Consider the following 18,395-nt stretch of genomic DNA (forward strand, 5'->3'; position numbering starts at 1 on the left):
GTCTGGAGTGGTTCATTTAGGAGTCCTACCTGGTTTGTCTTTTCAAAGAGTTGAAGGATCAAAGGATCTCCTAATGTAGAGGTGCTGGGCACCAGCTAAGACCTGTGGTTCAAAGATGGTCTTAGCGTTAGGTTAAAATAATGAAGAGTGCATAATAACCCTATTAATGGGACCTTGGAGTCCTGACCCCAGTGCCCATAGTACAAGAAACAAAGAAAAGTGTACAGTGCCTGTATTTGAGAAAAAAATAGACGTTCTCTTTGATTATGCAGTCAAAGGGAAACAAATGGTGTAAAAAATGGCCCCACTAGTATAAAATACAGTGGGCTCCTGTGATCAAAGCACTTAAGGCTTGGTCTTTCTTTGCTGAGCCCATTATTTTTTTTAATAATTCAACAGCCCGTCATCACTTATTACTCACGTATGTCATTCCAAACTTGTATGACTTACTTTCATCTGTGGAACACAAAAGAAGACATTTTGAAAAATGTCTTAATGTTTTTGGTCCATCCAGTGGTGTCAGTGTATGAGCAAAAACAGCTGAAATGGTCTTTAAAATATTGTGTTCCACAGAACAAAAAAAAGTCATATTCACTCACTGTAAAAGAAATATAAGTACAATGATATATCATCATTTTGAAGTAGTAGCAATAGCATTGTGCCATAAGCTACAGTGCAATTCTTTAAAATGTATGGTTAATTTTCAGTTTTCACTCATGTTTCAGTTAATATCTGTAACCTTTGCTTCATAAGCCATGGATCACAATCTTCTGTAGATTTCATACAGCAGTCTAAACACAATTAAATCTTGATTGGATCATTCAACAGTTTACATAACAGGCCTTCAGTTTATTGCTCTCAAATAAGTTCACTCGCTTAGCAACATCAGATGTTCAATCTGATGGAAGACAGTGCCTGGAGAAATTGATTTCCTAACCCTTCTGTATCACAATCTGATTTATCGGTGCACATTTTGAATGTTCATTAAAACATCTTTATGTGTTTGTCCAAGATTTTCCTCACTGATGTGCCCACTTATGCTCTCTAAGATATGAGATCGACCTCTTCAGTGCATAGACTCATTTAGACTTTGACCTTTTGATTTTTCTTTTTTTTTTAACAGGGTACTTAAAGTAGTTCACAGTGAGATGCTGTGCTTCCAAAGCAAATCCTATTGCGTCTTCTCACTCCTGCTGCATCTCTCATTGTATATCATATTGTGACCCGCAATTGCATAGGGCAATTTAGCAGTAGAAAACGGATTCATACAATCACATGGGTTCACTTATAAGAACCGCTATGACACTCTCTTCATGCCAAGCAATTCCACACGATTGATATGTACTGTAACATGTCACAGAATGGTGCTATATCTCTCAAACTGATATACTCACTTCATAAGTGGAGCTTTGTGAAGGTGTTGATGTTTTTAAAGTCGGAAAGATGAACTAGGTTTTTATATCTATTCTTCCATTGGTCCGTCTCTCTGTCATGTACACTATCAGTCAAAAGCTGGGAATAATTAAGATTTTTTTATGTTTTTGAAAGAAGTTCCTTAAGCTTACCAAAGGCTGCATTTATTTGATCAAAAATACAGTAAAAACAATAATATGGAGTGGTGCAGGAATTATGTCACTGGTTCCTTCGAGATTTTCCTGATGGGTTTTATATTGGAGTTTTCAATTTATAAGTAAAATATAGCATGTGATAAACATAACTTGATGATACTTTGACATTTTGTTCTTCAACATAAACTTCACAAACTCACACCCCAAACTGTCTTATCTCATTACTTATTAGAAACAAAAGTTTTTACAAATAAACTGCTTCAAAATTAGCGTTTTTGGTGTAGGTGTGTGTAATTTATATTGTAGAACAAAACATCAAAGTGTCATCAATTTATGCTTACCATAAGCTTTATTTTATTCATAAATTGAAAAAGGAACCAGCGGCAAATTAGTCTTAAAGGTTTTGACTTCATCCTGCACCATCATATTGTGAAATATTATTACAATTTAAAATAACTGCTTTTTGTTGTAGGATATTTTAAATGTAATTTATTCCTGATGTAAAGATGAATTTTCAGCATCATTATTACAGTCTTCAGTGTCACATGTTCCTTCAGAAATCATTCTAATATGCTGATTTGCTGCATGAAACATTTCTTATTATTATCAATGTTAAAAAAATTGTTTTTGTTGAATAGTATTTTTGTAGAAACCATGATACACTGGCATTCAAATGAAAATTAATGTTTATTCAGCAAGGATGCATTAAATTGATCAAAAGTGACACTAAAGACATTTATAATGATACAAAAGGTTTCCATTTCAAATAAATGCTGTTTTTTAATCCAAAACCTGTAAATTTAATGGTATTTTACTGTAAAATTACATTAAATGTACCGTTAGATCTATTAGTTATTCACCGTATATAGTACAGAAACTTTCTGTAAACCAGTTAACATTGTTTTTCACCGTAGCATTTTTACAGTCTTTTACCGTTAAAATCACTATCATTTTTTACAGTGACAGTATGCGAAAAACAGTATGCCAAAAGATTAGTAAGTACGAATACACAGTATTCAAAAAACAATGGGCAAAAAGTCCCCAGATGACCGAAATTCTGAAGTGCACATGATGGACACTTTACTATCCCATAAGGCCACGGGAGAGGATTTGTGAATGGCACTGATGCGGCGCAACTGACGCTGGTAGATCATGTAACAGTAACAATATGGGAAATATAGTATGTCCGAATTACGTTCATACTACCCATATTCATACTATTGACAGTAGAACGTATTTTGTAATGGACACAATCTAAATTCAAATGTAGTACCTACTCAAATTTTGGATGCAGTGCATGTGACACTGAATACTGGAGTATGCTGAAAATTCAGCTTTTCCATCACAGGAATAAATTACATTTTTAAAAATATTAAAACAGGAAACAGTTTTTTTAAAGTGTAATCATATTTCACAATATTACCCCCACCCCCAATTGCTGATCAAATAAATGCATTAAAAATATGAGACTTCTTTCAAATACAAAAATTTTTTTTTTAAAAATCAATCCTAATTATTTCAAACTTTTGACCGGCAGTGTCAGAGAACCCTTAATTACAAATTTTAATTATATGAGAAAAGCCCTCAAATTACCCATTCTTACGTTATTGTAGCAGATGTGTAAAATATTGAATTGCATTTTTTTAGCACATTATTTTGTGTATTTGTTTCTTCGGCTTGTATGTAGTGCATGTTAACAAAACATAAAGCTAATGGAGATGCAGGTTCAAATCTGGTCTGTGTCCATGATTCTCCTCTTCCATTTGCCTGTTTTTTACAGCCTTAAACTGTAAAATAAATAAATAAATAAATACTAAAAAAAAAAAAAAAAAAACTTTGGTCTTTAACATAGTTGATGTTGTGATGGGTAGTTTGGGTTAGGGTTATGACATCTGTCATTGTGAACACACAAAATCTGATTTAGCTGCACTAGCAAGATGGCATGACATGGATATTGTTTGGACATTTGTTGGTGATTTCTTCCCAACTCTCACACTTATCATGTATACATGCTTGTTAGGCTGAACGTGTCCCTGCAGCAGTCACTATATTGAAACCCAAACATCTGTGTGTGATCTTACAGTGGCCGAGTGTTTGTTTTGACATTCTTAATATTTAATGCCATCACAAATAGCCATCCAACTCCACACATAACTTTCATGGATAACAGTCTTTTGACATGGCAGCGGTCATGTGTTGTAGGTGGAGGAGCGAGAGGCTCTGATCCTGGAACTACAGGATGTCATCACTGAGCTACACCAGGAGATGTCTCTGAAAGAGCAGCATGAGCTCCTGCAGCTTCAGCAGCTGCTTCAGCTGGAGGCCAGAGTCAAAGAGCTTCAAGAGCAGGTATCAGACACACCACAGACTTTTACAGGCCTAGCTGGATGTGAATTTCTCATATTTTAATCCCATATACTTCATGTGAAATGTGCTTTCACTACTATTCAGAAGTTTGGGATTGCTAAGATTCTTGAAAGAAGTCTCGTATGCTCACCATTTATTTAAAACAGTAAAAATTAAAATAGTATTAGTTTAAAATAGCTGTTTTTTATTTTAAGATGTATAGGTTCTATATTCCTGTGATGACAAAGCTGAATTTTCAGCAGCCATTGTACAGTCTTCAGTATGATCCTTAGAAATAGTTTGAATATTAAGAATTATTGCTGCTCAAGAATCATGTCTTATTATCAATGTTGAAAACAGAACTACTTAATATTTTTGTGAAAATCGTGATACTTTTTTCCATGATCCTTTGATGAATAGAAAGTTCAAATGAAAAGCATTTATTTGAAATGGAAATCTTTTTTTTAACATTATCTTCTGTCTTTACTGTCATGTTTGGTCAAATGAATGTGTCCTTGCTGAACTGAAAAAAAAATAAATAAAAATTGACCCCTAACTTTTGAATAATAGTGTATGTATGAACTTACTGATGAATAATGAATTCTATGCAAGTATGTTCACGCACAGGTTTTGCACAAATACTGAATGAGACAGTTGGTGTGATGCGATATATTCCATTGTGAGGTAAATGAAAGGTAGAAGAGGTAAAAATAGAGAGGGAAAATGTGATGGAAAAGAGAAATGAGGTCATACAGTATGTACATTGCAGGCAGTTCAAACTCTACAACATCATTAAGTTGAAAATGGTTTTGATACATTTTTCTCAGAATTCTTTAATGAATAGAAAGTTCAAAATAACAGCATTTATTCAAAATGTATATTAAAAATGTGAAAGTCTTTAGTGTCTCTTTTTGACAATCAAATGCATCCTTGCTGAATAAAACTATTCATTTATTTTAGAATATAGAATGTATAGAATATAAATTTGTAATTGTCCATCATCCTTGCACATATTTTCACATCAACTTTTCTTAGCTTCATAAATGTTCTTCATATAGTCCTCTCCCCTTCCATGTGAGTGAGGGAGCAACGAATTTAGTGTGCTGAGCATCTCATTGACTTCTTAGAAAGTTCAGTGAGAGAACAGAAACACTGCAGGAATGAAGCTGTAGAGCAAACCATTCAATCAGCTCAATGTTCCCCTTCAGCCCAGATGACTGGATGAAAGATTGACATGTCAGGTTTTGATTGAAGAAGTCTTTCACAGGCATAATGCTACAGCAGGCATTCTCTAGTGTTCACAGCGATGTCCAAATAAACCTGTGAAGATGGGCAATCTAAAGCCTCTTTATGCAACCGTTCAGAAAGACACATGTATCAGTTTATAATGTTTATTTTGATGTGTTCAGTGTAGACAGCCTCAAACTGCTGTGGTGCCTCATGTCATAAAATGGCACCCAGTCCAGATAGGTTGAATGTGTTTATTATAGTGGTGGGCATAGATTAATTTTTATCTAGATTAATCTCACTGTAATCTTGGAATTAATCTAGATTAATCTAGATTAAAATGGCTCATTTGAATTCTGCCGAAGACATTCAGAATATGTGTGCTACCTAAATAATGACTAAAAGTAATCCGCCATTTTGTCTGATAAAGCAGGAGTATGGAGTTAAACATGAAAAACTGTGTATGTTTACATCTTTCCGCGTTTGAAACAACATTGATTCTCATGTTCATTCATGTTTATTTAATGCTATAAATGGACATAAAGAGATGATCGGTTTACGAGCCTCTTGAGCTGAGGCGCTACAGCAATCTGTCACGACCATGGTAATGACACATTAAAGAGCAACAAAATGTTTTTTATTGTTTGAATTTCTTAAAAACTACACAGTTTGAAAGCTGGGACTTTGTTTAATATCATAAGTAACCTGCTCTGTCTTGTCTGTCGACGTGTTGTCAGTGTCCTCTTTGCTCCGTGATGCATATATCACTGTGTGTGGCTTAACAGCGCCACGGCTTGTCGGACAAAGCAACAGTAACTAAGGGGGGCGGGTCTTTGCGAAGGGTCAATTAGACTAGGTATACATCCACGCTAAACTATCAAGGTGAAAGTCATCATAGCGTAGTATAGACCCAGCTCCCAACCCAACTTTGAGAATAGATTAACGGCAATATTTTTTTTATCGCCCGATAAGAGTCTCACGTTAATGCGGCACGTTAACGCTGATAATGGCCCACCACTAGTTTATTATAAATGATCCACTCGACTCAATTGCTTAGTCATGACATATAGCAGCCAGGGCTTGATATTAACTTTTTTGCTCACCAGCCATTGTGGCTAGTGGTTTTCCAAAGTAACTAGCCACTCAGCATTTTCACTGGCCACAATTTTGCTGTTGGGAAATTGCATTTTAAATGATTAAAGTTGACTTTGGCATGCTAAAATTACTTGATTTTGAGTCATTTTACTTGATTATCTAGATTTAAAACCCTTTCAAATGCAGATTGACCACCTAAATTAAGACTAGGCCTACATGGTCTGTCAGCTGGTATGTACTGGTGGGCAAGCGGTGGATAATATGAACATAGTATGAAAATGTTATAATTGTATAAGTTATTTTTGTTAGGCTATATATAAAAAGAACAAAGAAGCAAATAAGCAAATTACAAATACAATAGTAAATTAAATAGAGTTACACTTTATTTTACAGTGCCGTAGTTACATTGTAATTACTCAAATAAGTACTGAGTACTATTAATTAACTACATGTAATTACTATAGAGTTAGGGTTTGGTTTAGGGTTAGTTACTTGTAATTATGCATATTTTACTGTTATTACTATAATAATTACATGACGTAACATGTAACTACAGCACTGTAAAATAAAGTGTTACCTTAAATAGCCTAAAGTTTTTTTTTTTAGATACAGTAGGTTTATTTAACCAACCTGGTCTCATGACGAAAACGTACCTGTGGGCACGTTTTTGCGAGTCGCGAAATACGTACCAATAAGTACATATCGCTGCAGTTTTGCTTTGAAATGTCCACTGAGTGGCGCTAAAAGCGTTTTATGACGTTGCTTTTTAGACGAATCGCCGCGGTTCTTAATTAGACATTTGCGCTCCGTTGCGTTTTAAAATAACATCCCACCATCGCTACGCCTAAACCTACCTGATAGCGTTAACAAAAGCAAACATGACGTAAGAAGCGTCCGCGATCATATCGTTTTACAGCTCGTTTTACTGGCCTCTAGCATTCGTTTCTGTCGTAAACTGCAGCGAGACGTACACATCGGTACATCATTTTGTGTATTTAACATTTATTTAACATCTTCTGTTGTTTGATTAACATTAATAAGATATTTAATTGGGCTGCTGAATGCATGTATGTAATATACTGACACATATCCAGTTTTAACCAACCTGTTTACGTACACTTAAGCCATAACCGACTGTATTCACGCAAGATACTCCACACCATGGACATTTTGACATCTGTGTGTGCGAGTATTTGACTATTCAGGCGCAAGGAGAACAGATCGCGCGCGAGAGCACTTCTGTTGTGTGTCATTCAGCGCGATTCCGCCTTCACTACCTGCAAGTTAATCGATAACAAATTGTGATTGGATTGTAATTTTGGGCTATGACAAGCTTAGCTACCTTTCATTTGACTGCAGGCTGAAATTATATTTAACCCGCCAAAGTGGCTAGTGGGAGTGGCTGTCTTACCCGCCACAGCTGAAATCTACCGCATTTGGCAGGTTGGCGGGTGTTATGTCAAGCCCTGATAGCAACGCATCTAAAAAAAGTATTCCTAAGATGTTGGACCATTCATTTAAAATAGCCTACTTTTATCTGTTGAGACATGCCTTTACAAGCACCCATAAGAGCTGTATTTGTGATGTTTGAGTTGGGGCAGGCGCGTTGCAAGGTTGTTCGAAAATATGCTTTATCTTTGTAATTCCACTACATGCCACTAGTGTTGCAGAAACGACATACTTCATCTTTAAATTGCTCTAGGTTTGTCCTTTGTCCTTCAGAGGGACAAACTAAACAAAGTTTGTTTCTCTTCTGTTCAGGTACAGGGTTCAGAAGAGACTATAGCTCAGCTGAGACTAGAACTGGCTGAGAGAGCGCAGAGCAACAGCGGCATGCTCAGTGTTGTAAGTACCCTCAAAAGCAAGCGTTTGTTTACGAATGTGTGTTCACACCTCCTTCACTCTTAACCTTATGTGAGCATGGTTCTTATAACAAATCAAACGTGTTGAAAAAGGTGTTGGAGTTAAATTAATATTCTTATGGTTTTAATTATTTTAAATGCTAAACAAGATGATCTGTGTTCATACAGTATTAGTAATTTGCATTTTCAGCGAAGTCTTGATGGAGAGTTTATGTGAACCCAAGCTCCTGTGTGCTCTCATGTCAAATGATTGTGCAGTCATAAATAATACAAAACAAAACACAAATTTTACGCCAAGTAATGTAGTTCATTATCCTGTATGTTGTTTAGGGAGCATTGTAACAACCTTGTGCATTAAAATAGAAGTTAATGGTACATAGGATGTATGAACAGCTTCAAATGTGGTTCATCCAATCAGATTGAATCAAAACAGAGATCTGTTTTGTATAGTAAATTAATTAAAGTAAATTTACCATTGGATTATTAAGCTTTTGGTAAGAATAGCTATTATACAGTATGTTACGTGATGATCAGTGTTCATCTGAATTAGCTATTTCACTGCATTTTCATGATGAGGTGATGCTCTTATTGTCAACTGACTGTGCAATCATATATATTACAAGACAACATTGGATTGATCCATATGGGAGCTCTCAGATTCAATTAAATTCAATTCACATTTATTCATACATTATCAAAGAAGGCTATTTCAGAGTTTAGGAGCCAAATGTGAAAACGAAAAGACAAGTTGCTGTCTAATATAACACCCAGGTCTTTAACTGTAGAGGATAAAGTAACAGTACATCCTTCTAAATGCACATTGTATTCTAAGAGATTCTGTGTACAGGCTTTTGGTCCAATAAGTAATACCCCAGTCTGAAATTAACAGAAGAAAATTCATCCAATATTTTATATTTTTAACAAACTCTGCCAACTTGGATAATTTGGAAATTTTATATGGGCGTGTTAAAATATATAACAGAGTATCATTGGCATAACAGTGGAAACTAATTCCATGTTTTCTTATAATATTACCAAGTGGCAGCATATACATCCAAAACAACAAATTTACTGACATTATCTTAGATTTTTCCCCGTTTAAATAGACACAATGGTGATAGGTACAATCTAAACCAATACAGAGACCAGAGCAGCTCATCTGTCCTGGTTTCAAACACACATATATGAAAAACCCCGAACCCCATTGAGTGATTGGAGGAGCGGCGAGAGTCTGTGTTAAACAGTTCTGATGAGGCTCAAGCGCGAGCTGAATGGAACCACTGTCCCTCCTCCGTCTACTGACATCTTCATGCATCTGGCTGAAATCCCAGAGACACTTGGAGTCAGATAACTCTAATGAATTGTAATATTGTGCAATTTTAATCAGGCACTAATTTGGTATAATTATCTTATAAGTTCTGGATAGGATTAGATGGCAATTAAATCCATGACAGAGAAATGGGAAAGAGGTCAGATGTGGAGCGAATAGATAGACAGTGACGAAGTTCATTTTATTTTTGTCTAACATGAAAATTGTTCTAAGAGAAAAAAAAGGTGCTTTTTCCTCAGTCGGTTATTGGATTTGGTATGGTTGGATGCAGTGATTCAGGATGTAATTATGCATGTTGTTTCATGTTATTAGGTGACGTCTGGAGACGAGAGATTTTTTTTTTTTTTTGACCCTCAAGTAAAATCAAATATCAAGGGTCTTAAGGTGGTTTGAGACAGTGTAGGTGATTGATTTGGCTGTTTTTAAAAGCTTGAGAATGTCTCTTCCTGTCCATCATGGAATAGAGTGGTTTCAGGATTTGTTTGGCAGAGGTGAAATGTCAGGTGGCACACGTGTTAGAGTCGATGACAAACAAAAGTGTCCCTGATCAAGAAAAAAATTAAAACATGTGCCAATATCTTAGAAATGTACTTTTTGGATTCAGTTTGATTCCATGTGGTTTTGAAAAACTTATGTGATTTTCAAAAAAGTTTAAATGTAATGTCTCTAAAATGTCATGTGGTGTAACCATCAAATAAAAAGTAGTAACATATTTCCCTTACACCTTGAATATACATGTTTTTAAAATATATTTTTCTATGAAAAAAAAGTTATGTGATATTTTAAGAAACCAACACAGTCATGAGAGTTTGCATTGGTCCTGTCTGTGATATCATTTCCTGTTATATGTTTTTGTGATTTGGTGGACAAAAGTTTTTCAAATATTAATAAGTAATTTTACTAAAATATTATTTTATTTTTCTTAGAAATATTAATAAAAGATTAAGCCAAATTATTTAAGGATTTGTTTTCCCCCATTTTTGTCCTGACATTGTCCTTACTGCTCCCAAATATCTTTTAAGGGTTTATGAATGAATTTTATTTTAAATGAATTGCAGGCAAATTAATAGTTCTGGACAAAAGAAAAGAGAGCTTAAATATGGGTAGTTTTAACACACAAATCCATCATATGTCAAATCAAAACTTGGAATACACTGTAGCTCTCAAGTTGAATATGTTACTTCTGTGGTGCTTTAATTCATTACAAATACAGGATTTATAGAAAGTGTGTGAACTATTGCTATATTTAAAGAAACTGTGGCAGTTTGTAAAGGTTGCAGTTTTATTCCTGTGGTGCCCGATGGGCAGAGTAAGTAAAAGGGGAAGGTTATCTGTGTCAAACCACTTGCTCTTACTGCCCACTCTTTGGGTATTTCCCATCTGCCCCAGGGGCTGTCAGGATCCTTACCCTTGCCTTCTATCTCCCTACTTTGCTCTTCTCCTCTCTCCTCCCCATCATTCTTGCCCTCACTGTAGTGGAAACGCATTGCAAAGGAGAGCCAAAGTCACACAACATTAGTTTGGTAGTAGCAGCAGCAACAGAAAGCCATTACTCTTCCCTGACAGTATCAAAGAGAACACTGGAGCAGGGGTGCGGCCGGTCCCCCTCCCTCTCGCTTCCTCAGCTACACGCTGCTCGCAGGAAATTGCCTCATACTTCAGTGCGCAGGAGGTGACACACTGGTGACAACCACGCATGTGTCACTTTCAGGGCCTGGGTGGGAGCAGCCTCCCAATTCTGAGACAAGTGCTGCCCTGGGAGTCGCATGAGGCCAGCGCCTTGGAGGGCTGCATCCAGCAGACCCGCGGCTTATGCGGCAGTCTTGGGTTTGAAGCTTTTTAATGCTAGCAGGGCTCTGTTGCTGGATTCTATACGAAGGTCAACACAGAAACGAAGAGTCAAGATTGAAGTGAAGTGCTCCTGGACTTGTTGTGCGACACTCTCTGAAGCACTCTTCTAAAGGTGAAGCTAAAGAGATGCTAACAGGCATGCTTGCCCTGAGATGCGTGAGCTGAGCCACACACTCACCAGTGAAGAGCTGTTGTGCTTTTGACCCTGTCTTTTAAAGCGCAGGGGCACATTACATCCCGAGATAATGGTGTAGTAGACCCCTGAACGACCCTCAAATGCTTTCTGAAATATTCACGTCTACTTTGTCTGTTTACACCAGAGGCCACATTTCACATATTGCAATATATATTAGTACTATCAATCAATAATAATAAAAAAAAAAAAAAAAATTTCACACATTTTTCAGTAATTAATCTAGATTTTTTCCTCCATTTCTGGGTATGAAATAAGTAATTGCAGCCATTCAACATAGCCATCATTTTTAACATTTAATAATTTATTTGAACTTAAAACAATCTTCACATAAACCCATTATAATAAATGTCACATTTATTTGTACCTTTAATATAACAAAGCTCAACACCCATACTGGCCCACCATGTTGTTTACTTTAATAAATAAGGAAGAGGCTGTTCACTGCAGAGCCAGTGGGTGGCACTTAGCATCCAGCCCCCCTTTTCTGGACATAATGGGTGGAGCTTGAAGGTCTAGCCACACCCTAACCTTACTCCTAAACTTAATTAGGTCAAGCTCCACCCATTTGGTCCACTGGATGTAATGGGAGGAGCTTGGCCTAGTCTAGCCCCACCCATTGCATCCAGGGATGGAGAGGTGGATGTCATTTGGCTCTGCATTGAAGCACCACTTGAAATAAGGTTATGATATTTTACATACCAGTGAAATTTCACAATTCTCGATTACGCTTTTTATACCACAACAAAAACTATTAACCTAAAATAACACTGCATAGTCTTCACGGTATAAATTAAATGTAGATTAATCCCTATCAAAGCTACAAAAATTATTCAGTCAAGCAGTGATTTTCTCTTTTTCTTTTGTTCTTTGATTAACATTAATGACAAACTGCAGGAATATTAGGCCGCTGTCTCTTTAAGACCTGTCACACGTTACGCAAATCTGACACGCATCCAATTTTCTTTACATTCATTTAAGACTTTTTAACTCATTTAAAATGGGCATTTTGACATAATATTGTGTTTTGTCCGTTCAAGCGAGACAAGGCAAAAGAGAACTCAGTCTGGTACTGGAACTGTCTAATGGCGGGTTCAGACTACACTATATAGTTCCGTCGGTTACGATAGTCTCTGTGTCAGATTATACGATTTTGACTCCTAAAATCTTGTCGTGACATGGACAAGAAACATGTCAGACCACACATTGCTATCCGACCATTCATCGTTTGCCATTGTGAGGGACCCAGCAGTCAAAATAATACGGCATAGAAAAAAACGAGTTTCCCAAAAAATGTTCTTTAATGAATCAAAAAGCATTTACCAAAATAAAGAAAAATCAAAAAATAAATCAAACAACTAATTTAGGCCTAATAAAGAGGTCAACAGAACAAAACTGAAATCAAATAACTGAAGCCATGACAAACTGAACTGACCCAACTAATGAAACAATGAAGACACATTTATACAATTGGACTAGTCCACATTACACACAAGAGGGGAGACAAAAAACAAAACAAAACAAAAATCAAAGTACAACAACAAAATAAACAAACAAATTAAATGATTGAAAATAAAGATTAAATCTAAATCTTGTCAAGGAATCCAAACCAAAATAACATTAAGGAATGAAAAATGGAAAAGAAATGCAAACACCACAACCACCCCTATACACAAATCCGGCGAAACACGGAAGTAAAGCAGCGCCGCCATTACTGCGTGCCTTGCTGCTAAGATGGTATGCAGTATCCGGCCAATCCATCCGGAGCTCATGTAATTCTGACCTTCAATCAATGCCCTGTAGTTTAGGTTCTGAAGCTCATCGCATGCCAGATGATTAATAAAATAATCTTGAATACCTGTAAGAACATGTATTTTATTGCTACAACTGGTCGTGGCTAAGGCCATCCTTAAAAATATTTTGGTTTGCCGTAACAGCCAAAAAAAAAATAAAAAATGGTCGGTAGGTTGTAAAAAATTTAATTTTTTATATTTTTTTATTGCATCACAATAAGTGTATTGTGATTGTCAAAAAATTTTAGTAACTAAGCTGAATTTTATTAGGTTTAGTGACATGTTACAATGTTTACATGGTAGGCTACAATTTCTGGTAAGCTACACTTTTTTATTATTTTAATTCAATTATTCAATTATTATTATTTAATTATTATTGTGATTTGATTTAATATTGACTCATTTGGATAAATATTAGGTAGGCTACACAAGGTAGGCATTAATTTTTCTCAAGAAAAAAACAACTCACCTAACTTAATGCAGTAAACATACAGAGAGCCCTATCAGCTGGCAGTATTATTTAAAAATAACTATTTAAATATAATGCATTTTTTTATTATAATAACAACTTTATTTAATGATATAAGTAAAAATATAATAAAGATGTAATACAGTACACATATCAGCCATGTGTGAGGGGCTGCTAGCTGACAGCGTTCGGTCATTTCTGAGAGATTTACCTCAGACGAAGGTAAGTGTGAATACATAAATCCATTTTGAAAAACATGTATACAAGAACATAACATTATACGTTGTTTGATGTTGTAATATTTTTTTTAATCTGTATTTCTAGCATGTCACATTTACAAGCACCAAAACGGTATTTATTGTTTGAATTTCGTAATAAAATTGACAGGATCTGAGAGCTGAGATTTTTTTCTATCATAAGTAACCTGCTCTGTTTAGTCTATCGGTCTCTGTGTCCTCTTTACTTCGCGATTTTTCTGTGCTTGAGAAAATGGATGTGTGGCGTGAGAGCGTGTGAAAAGCGTCAATTGCGTGTGTCTCACATTTTATTGCATTTGTATTAGCGGTTTGAAGAGTAAAAAAAATCTGTGGGTCTTAACGCAATTACAATCGGCAAGTCGGTTGGACTAAAAGGGGAAAAAATAATTAATTGGGTCGGTACTAAATTAACAGAATCGGTCGGGTTATGGCAAACAAGAATATTTTTAAGGATAAATTACCTTTATCGGTAAGTTTTGGCCACTGCCTGACATCATCTACCCATTGTTCCCTTTCACCAGACATTTTCTTTAATGAGCAGGATGTGCTTTCATTGAAATGTCATTAGAGGGCACCGGCAAGTGTCACACCGTCACACTTCGCAGGCACGCAGTAATGGCGGCAGGCAAGATGGCGGTGCCCATAGAGTTCGCGGCGGATTTGTGTATAAGTCATCAGTCCATTGGTACCGGCCAGCAGAACCAAAAAGTGGCAGATGCAGCACGTTGGTCCTTTAGAAAGACGGACCCCACGACCGGAGTTCGGAAATCTCCGCTATTCACACCGTCACACTTCACAGGCACGCAGTAATGGCGGCAGGCAAGATGGCGGCGGCCATAGAGTTCGCGGTGGATTTGTGTATAAGTCATCAGTCCATTGGTACCGGCCAGCGGAACCAAAAAGCGGCAGAAGCAGCACGTCAGTCCTTTAGAAAGACGGACCCCACGACCGGAGTTCGGAAATCTCCGCTATTCTCCACGCAGCCCACAATTTTGTAAAATTCCACCTATAAGGAATGATACCATTGTCTCTCTTTCGCTTCAGCATGTTTGAAAGCATGCAGGAACGCGCTTCTGTGCTCCTATTGGCCACTGTCACACATGTGACGGATCTAGTCATGGACGACCAAAATAAAATTAAACATGCTAGTCTTTCTGTCGTGATGTTGTGAAGCATCGCAGATGTGGCATCGGTTGTCGTCCACACGAGCTGAAACGATGGAATCTTGTGTTTCGATGTCCATTGTCGTTTATGAATCCCCACGACACCCTACGTCATGCAGATTGTGGCAAAGTCGGGCTAAAATCTTGTAGTCTGATCTGGGCATAAGAAGCATTTTGTGTGTGTGCCGTCAAGTTATACTGTGCATCTTAGGAGAACCCTGTTAGAAATATGTTAGCATTTCCATTCATCTCAATGGAAGTTGTGACATCACTCTGGAGAAAATGAAAAGTCATGACAATGCTAATTGGTTATTGACATCATAAGAAAGTGCACAGTCCCAAACCCTTCACTATAGCGACTGTCATGAGCTGTGATGTCAAAGGCAGCAGACGGGGAAAACATAAGTTATCCTTTTAAAGGTATAGTCCACCTACAGTAGAAATTAAAATTCTGTGATAATTTACTAAATTTTATTTCATTCCAAAACTGTAAGAACTTTCTTTCTTCTGCAGAATGCAAAAAAAGAAGATATTTTGAAGAATGTTTGGAACCAAACAGCATTTAAGCCAATTGACTGCCATTGTACATGGACCAAAAAAACAACTAACACTGAGACATTTCTCAAAATATCTTCTTTTGTGTCTCACAGAAGAAAGAAAGTCATTCAGTTTCGGAGCGACATAAGGGTGAATAAATGATGACAGAATTGTCATTTTTGGGTGAACCTTCATTGAGTCAACTTCAGGGGGGTTTCTGTCAAATGTTTGTGGGCAAAAACGACTCGTGTTGTTTCTGCCCCCCAACTGGGCCCCACATATCCCTCCATTCTACCACTCAAAATTAAGCTTCAGACTTCTGGAGGAACAAGATGTTTATTACTATTCTGCAGCAAGCCTTTGTTACTATTGTCTGCGTTGTCCGTCCTCTTCTCCTTCCACCCCCCCAGTCCTTTAATTTGGCGCAGGGTTGGGGGGATTGCGGCAGGGGCCGGCGTGGTGGCCGCGGCTGTGTGATCAGAGCAAGAGTGCTTCTCAGCAGGACTCTCTATTTTATATTCATCAAAAGCGCTCGCTTTGATTTGCTCCTCCTTGACGTGTGGCGGCGCAGGCTGTCGCACCGCTGCTGAGGAAATCATGCGCTTACAATGTCCCAAACCCCTCCTCCTCGTCCCCCAATTCCCTTTCTTAGCCAACCCCCTCAAATCCCCCTCCCACCTAAAAGACTCCTCTGTCCAGCCCTCAGGCTGCCCTGCCATCTTATTAATTTCTCTATTATTACTAATATCGCCTTTTTCCCTCAGATGGGCCGACTTTCTCCAAGGTCACTCTGGAAGATTTGCTGAGCTGAAACTTAAAATACTCCCCTGCTACTCTCAAGCCCACATATATTGGCTTGAATTTAGATCTTTGGCGTAGTTCATTTCATGGTAAAGGTGATGTTTTTTTGACTTTCTTTGTCTGTGTCACAGACACATTTTAAGAGAATGCATTCACATTTAAGAGAATGTATTCATCTTGCTGTTTCTGTTACATTCAGAAATTATTTCTATTAGTCTTGTCATTTTTAAAACATGTTTTGTAATCATATTTTTCAGCTTTTGAGAGATATTCAATAAGTAGGAAAGGACATGGTAAAAGAGGGAGAATGGGATCAAGAATTGTCACAAGCAAGGTTCAATGTATGTATTAGGCTCAGAGCATGTATGTTCACCACTTTGCCCTAGCTCCAACTAAATTTAGCAATTTATTCAAACCCTAGAGTTTTGTGACATTTTGTTTACAGTGCAGTTTTTGGCATTTGCACTTTTTTATTGCCAGGGGACTGTTTAAGGGTAGACAGGTAACACTTGGGAGAAAAGGGCAAAGTGGGACTGGAAAATGACCTCATATTCAAAATTCAAACGCATGTCGGAGCAAGTGCATTACCCACCAGGTCTCATCCTGAGAGCAGTCATTCATAGGGCTGTTAATAAATTAAAGTTTGATTGAGTTAATTATATAATAGGCTGATTAATTAATTGGATTAATTGCAATTAAATATTGTTGATTAAAAAAAGAAAATATATAAAGATATTGTATTGTGGAAGACAAGTAAGTCACTGAAGACATTAAAGGTGCCCTAGAATCAAAAATTGAATTTACCTTGAATTTACAGTAGTTGAATAACAAGAGTTCAGTACACGGAAATGACATACAGTGAGTTTCAAACTCCATTGTTTCCTCCTTCTTATATAAATCTTATTTGTTTAAAAGACCTCCGGAAAACAGGCGAATCTCAACATAACACCGACTGTTACGTAACAGTCGGGATCATTAATATGTACGCCCCAAATATTTGCAAATGCCAGCCCATGTTCAAGGCCAGTATTAACATCTGGAGCTGTACAGCTGAATCATCAGACTAGGTAAGTTAAGCAAGCAAAGACAATAGCGAAAAATGGCAGATGGAGCAATAATAACTGACATGATCCATGATTACAAGATTTAAAGGGGCTGCAGCATGAATCAGTGCATAGTTAATGATGCCCCAAAATAGGCAGTTAAAAAAATTATTTTAAAAAATCTATGCAGTATTTTGAGCTGAAACTTCACAGACACAATCAAGGGACACATTAGACTTATATTTTGAAAAGATGTTGTACGGCACCTTTAAAGGGATAGTTCACCCAAAAATAACTAGCTTCCGGCAGACGACCTGATGCACAATTTAATGACGAACGCAGAGGTGCAGAGTATAGAGCAAAACAAATCACCGGTCATGTATTTTAAGTCTAAAACAATAATTGTTAAAGAGAAATTTCTGAGGATTTCGATTCCGCATTCTGCATATGGTTGTCTTCCGGAAGCTAGTTATTTGAATTTATAAAGTTTTAAACATGGTTATTTTTCTTACAAAAACAAATCGCTTCACTTCAGAAGGTCTTTATTAACCCCCTGGAGTCATATGGATTACTTTTTCTTTTTTTTTTATGGATGGATGCATTATTTTTGACTTCAAAATGATTTATATTAATATAATAATAAGAACCTCAAAGTATTTTTATTCTTTTCAGATCTTTCAAATAATACACAAATCTTTAGAAGTTCAAGCTATAGGTTAAACTATATGCCATTTCTCATTCCCAAATGGACATGTGTATTATCAGGAAGAATAAATTAATGCTGCTAACTCAACATTTAATTTACTTTCAGTTCAGGTCATTGTAGTGTTGCTAGTAACTCAAGACATTAAACAGGAGCA

General features: G+C 36.7%; 1 protein-coding gene across 1 annotated transcript in view; it reads left to right on the forward strand.

Moving 5' to 3' along the window:
- Positions 1-18,395, forward strand: part of LOC137030786 (polyamine-modulated factor 1-binding protein 1) — a 216,858-nt gene that overhangs the window by 31,515 nt on the left and 166,948 nt on the right. Inside the window, exons 2-3 of the mRNA XM_067401220.1 lie at positions 3,771-3,917; positions 7,998-8,081. Of these exons, the coding sequence (XP_067257321.1) occupies positions 3,771-3,917; positions 7,998-8,081 (231 nt within the window). The remainder of the gene's footprint in view (positions 1-3,770; positions 3,918-7,997; positions 8,082-18,395) is intronic.

The sequence above is a fragment of the Chanodichthys erythropterus genome, chromosome 11 (assembly GCF_024489055.1).
Source record: "Chanodichthys erythropterus isolate Z2021 chromosome 11, ASM2448905v1, whole genome shotgun sequence".
Classification (NCBI taxonomy): Eukaryota; Metazoa; Chordata; class Actinopteri; order Cypriniformes; family Xenocyprididae; genus Chanodichthys; species Chanodichthys erythropterus.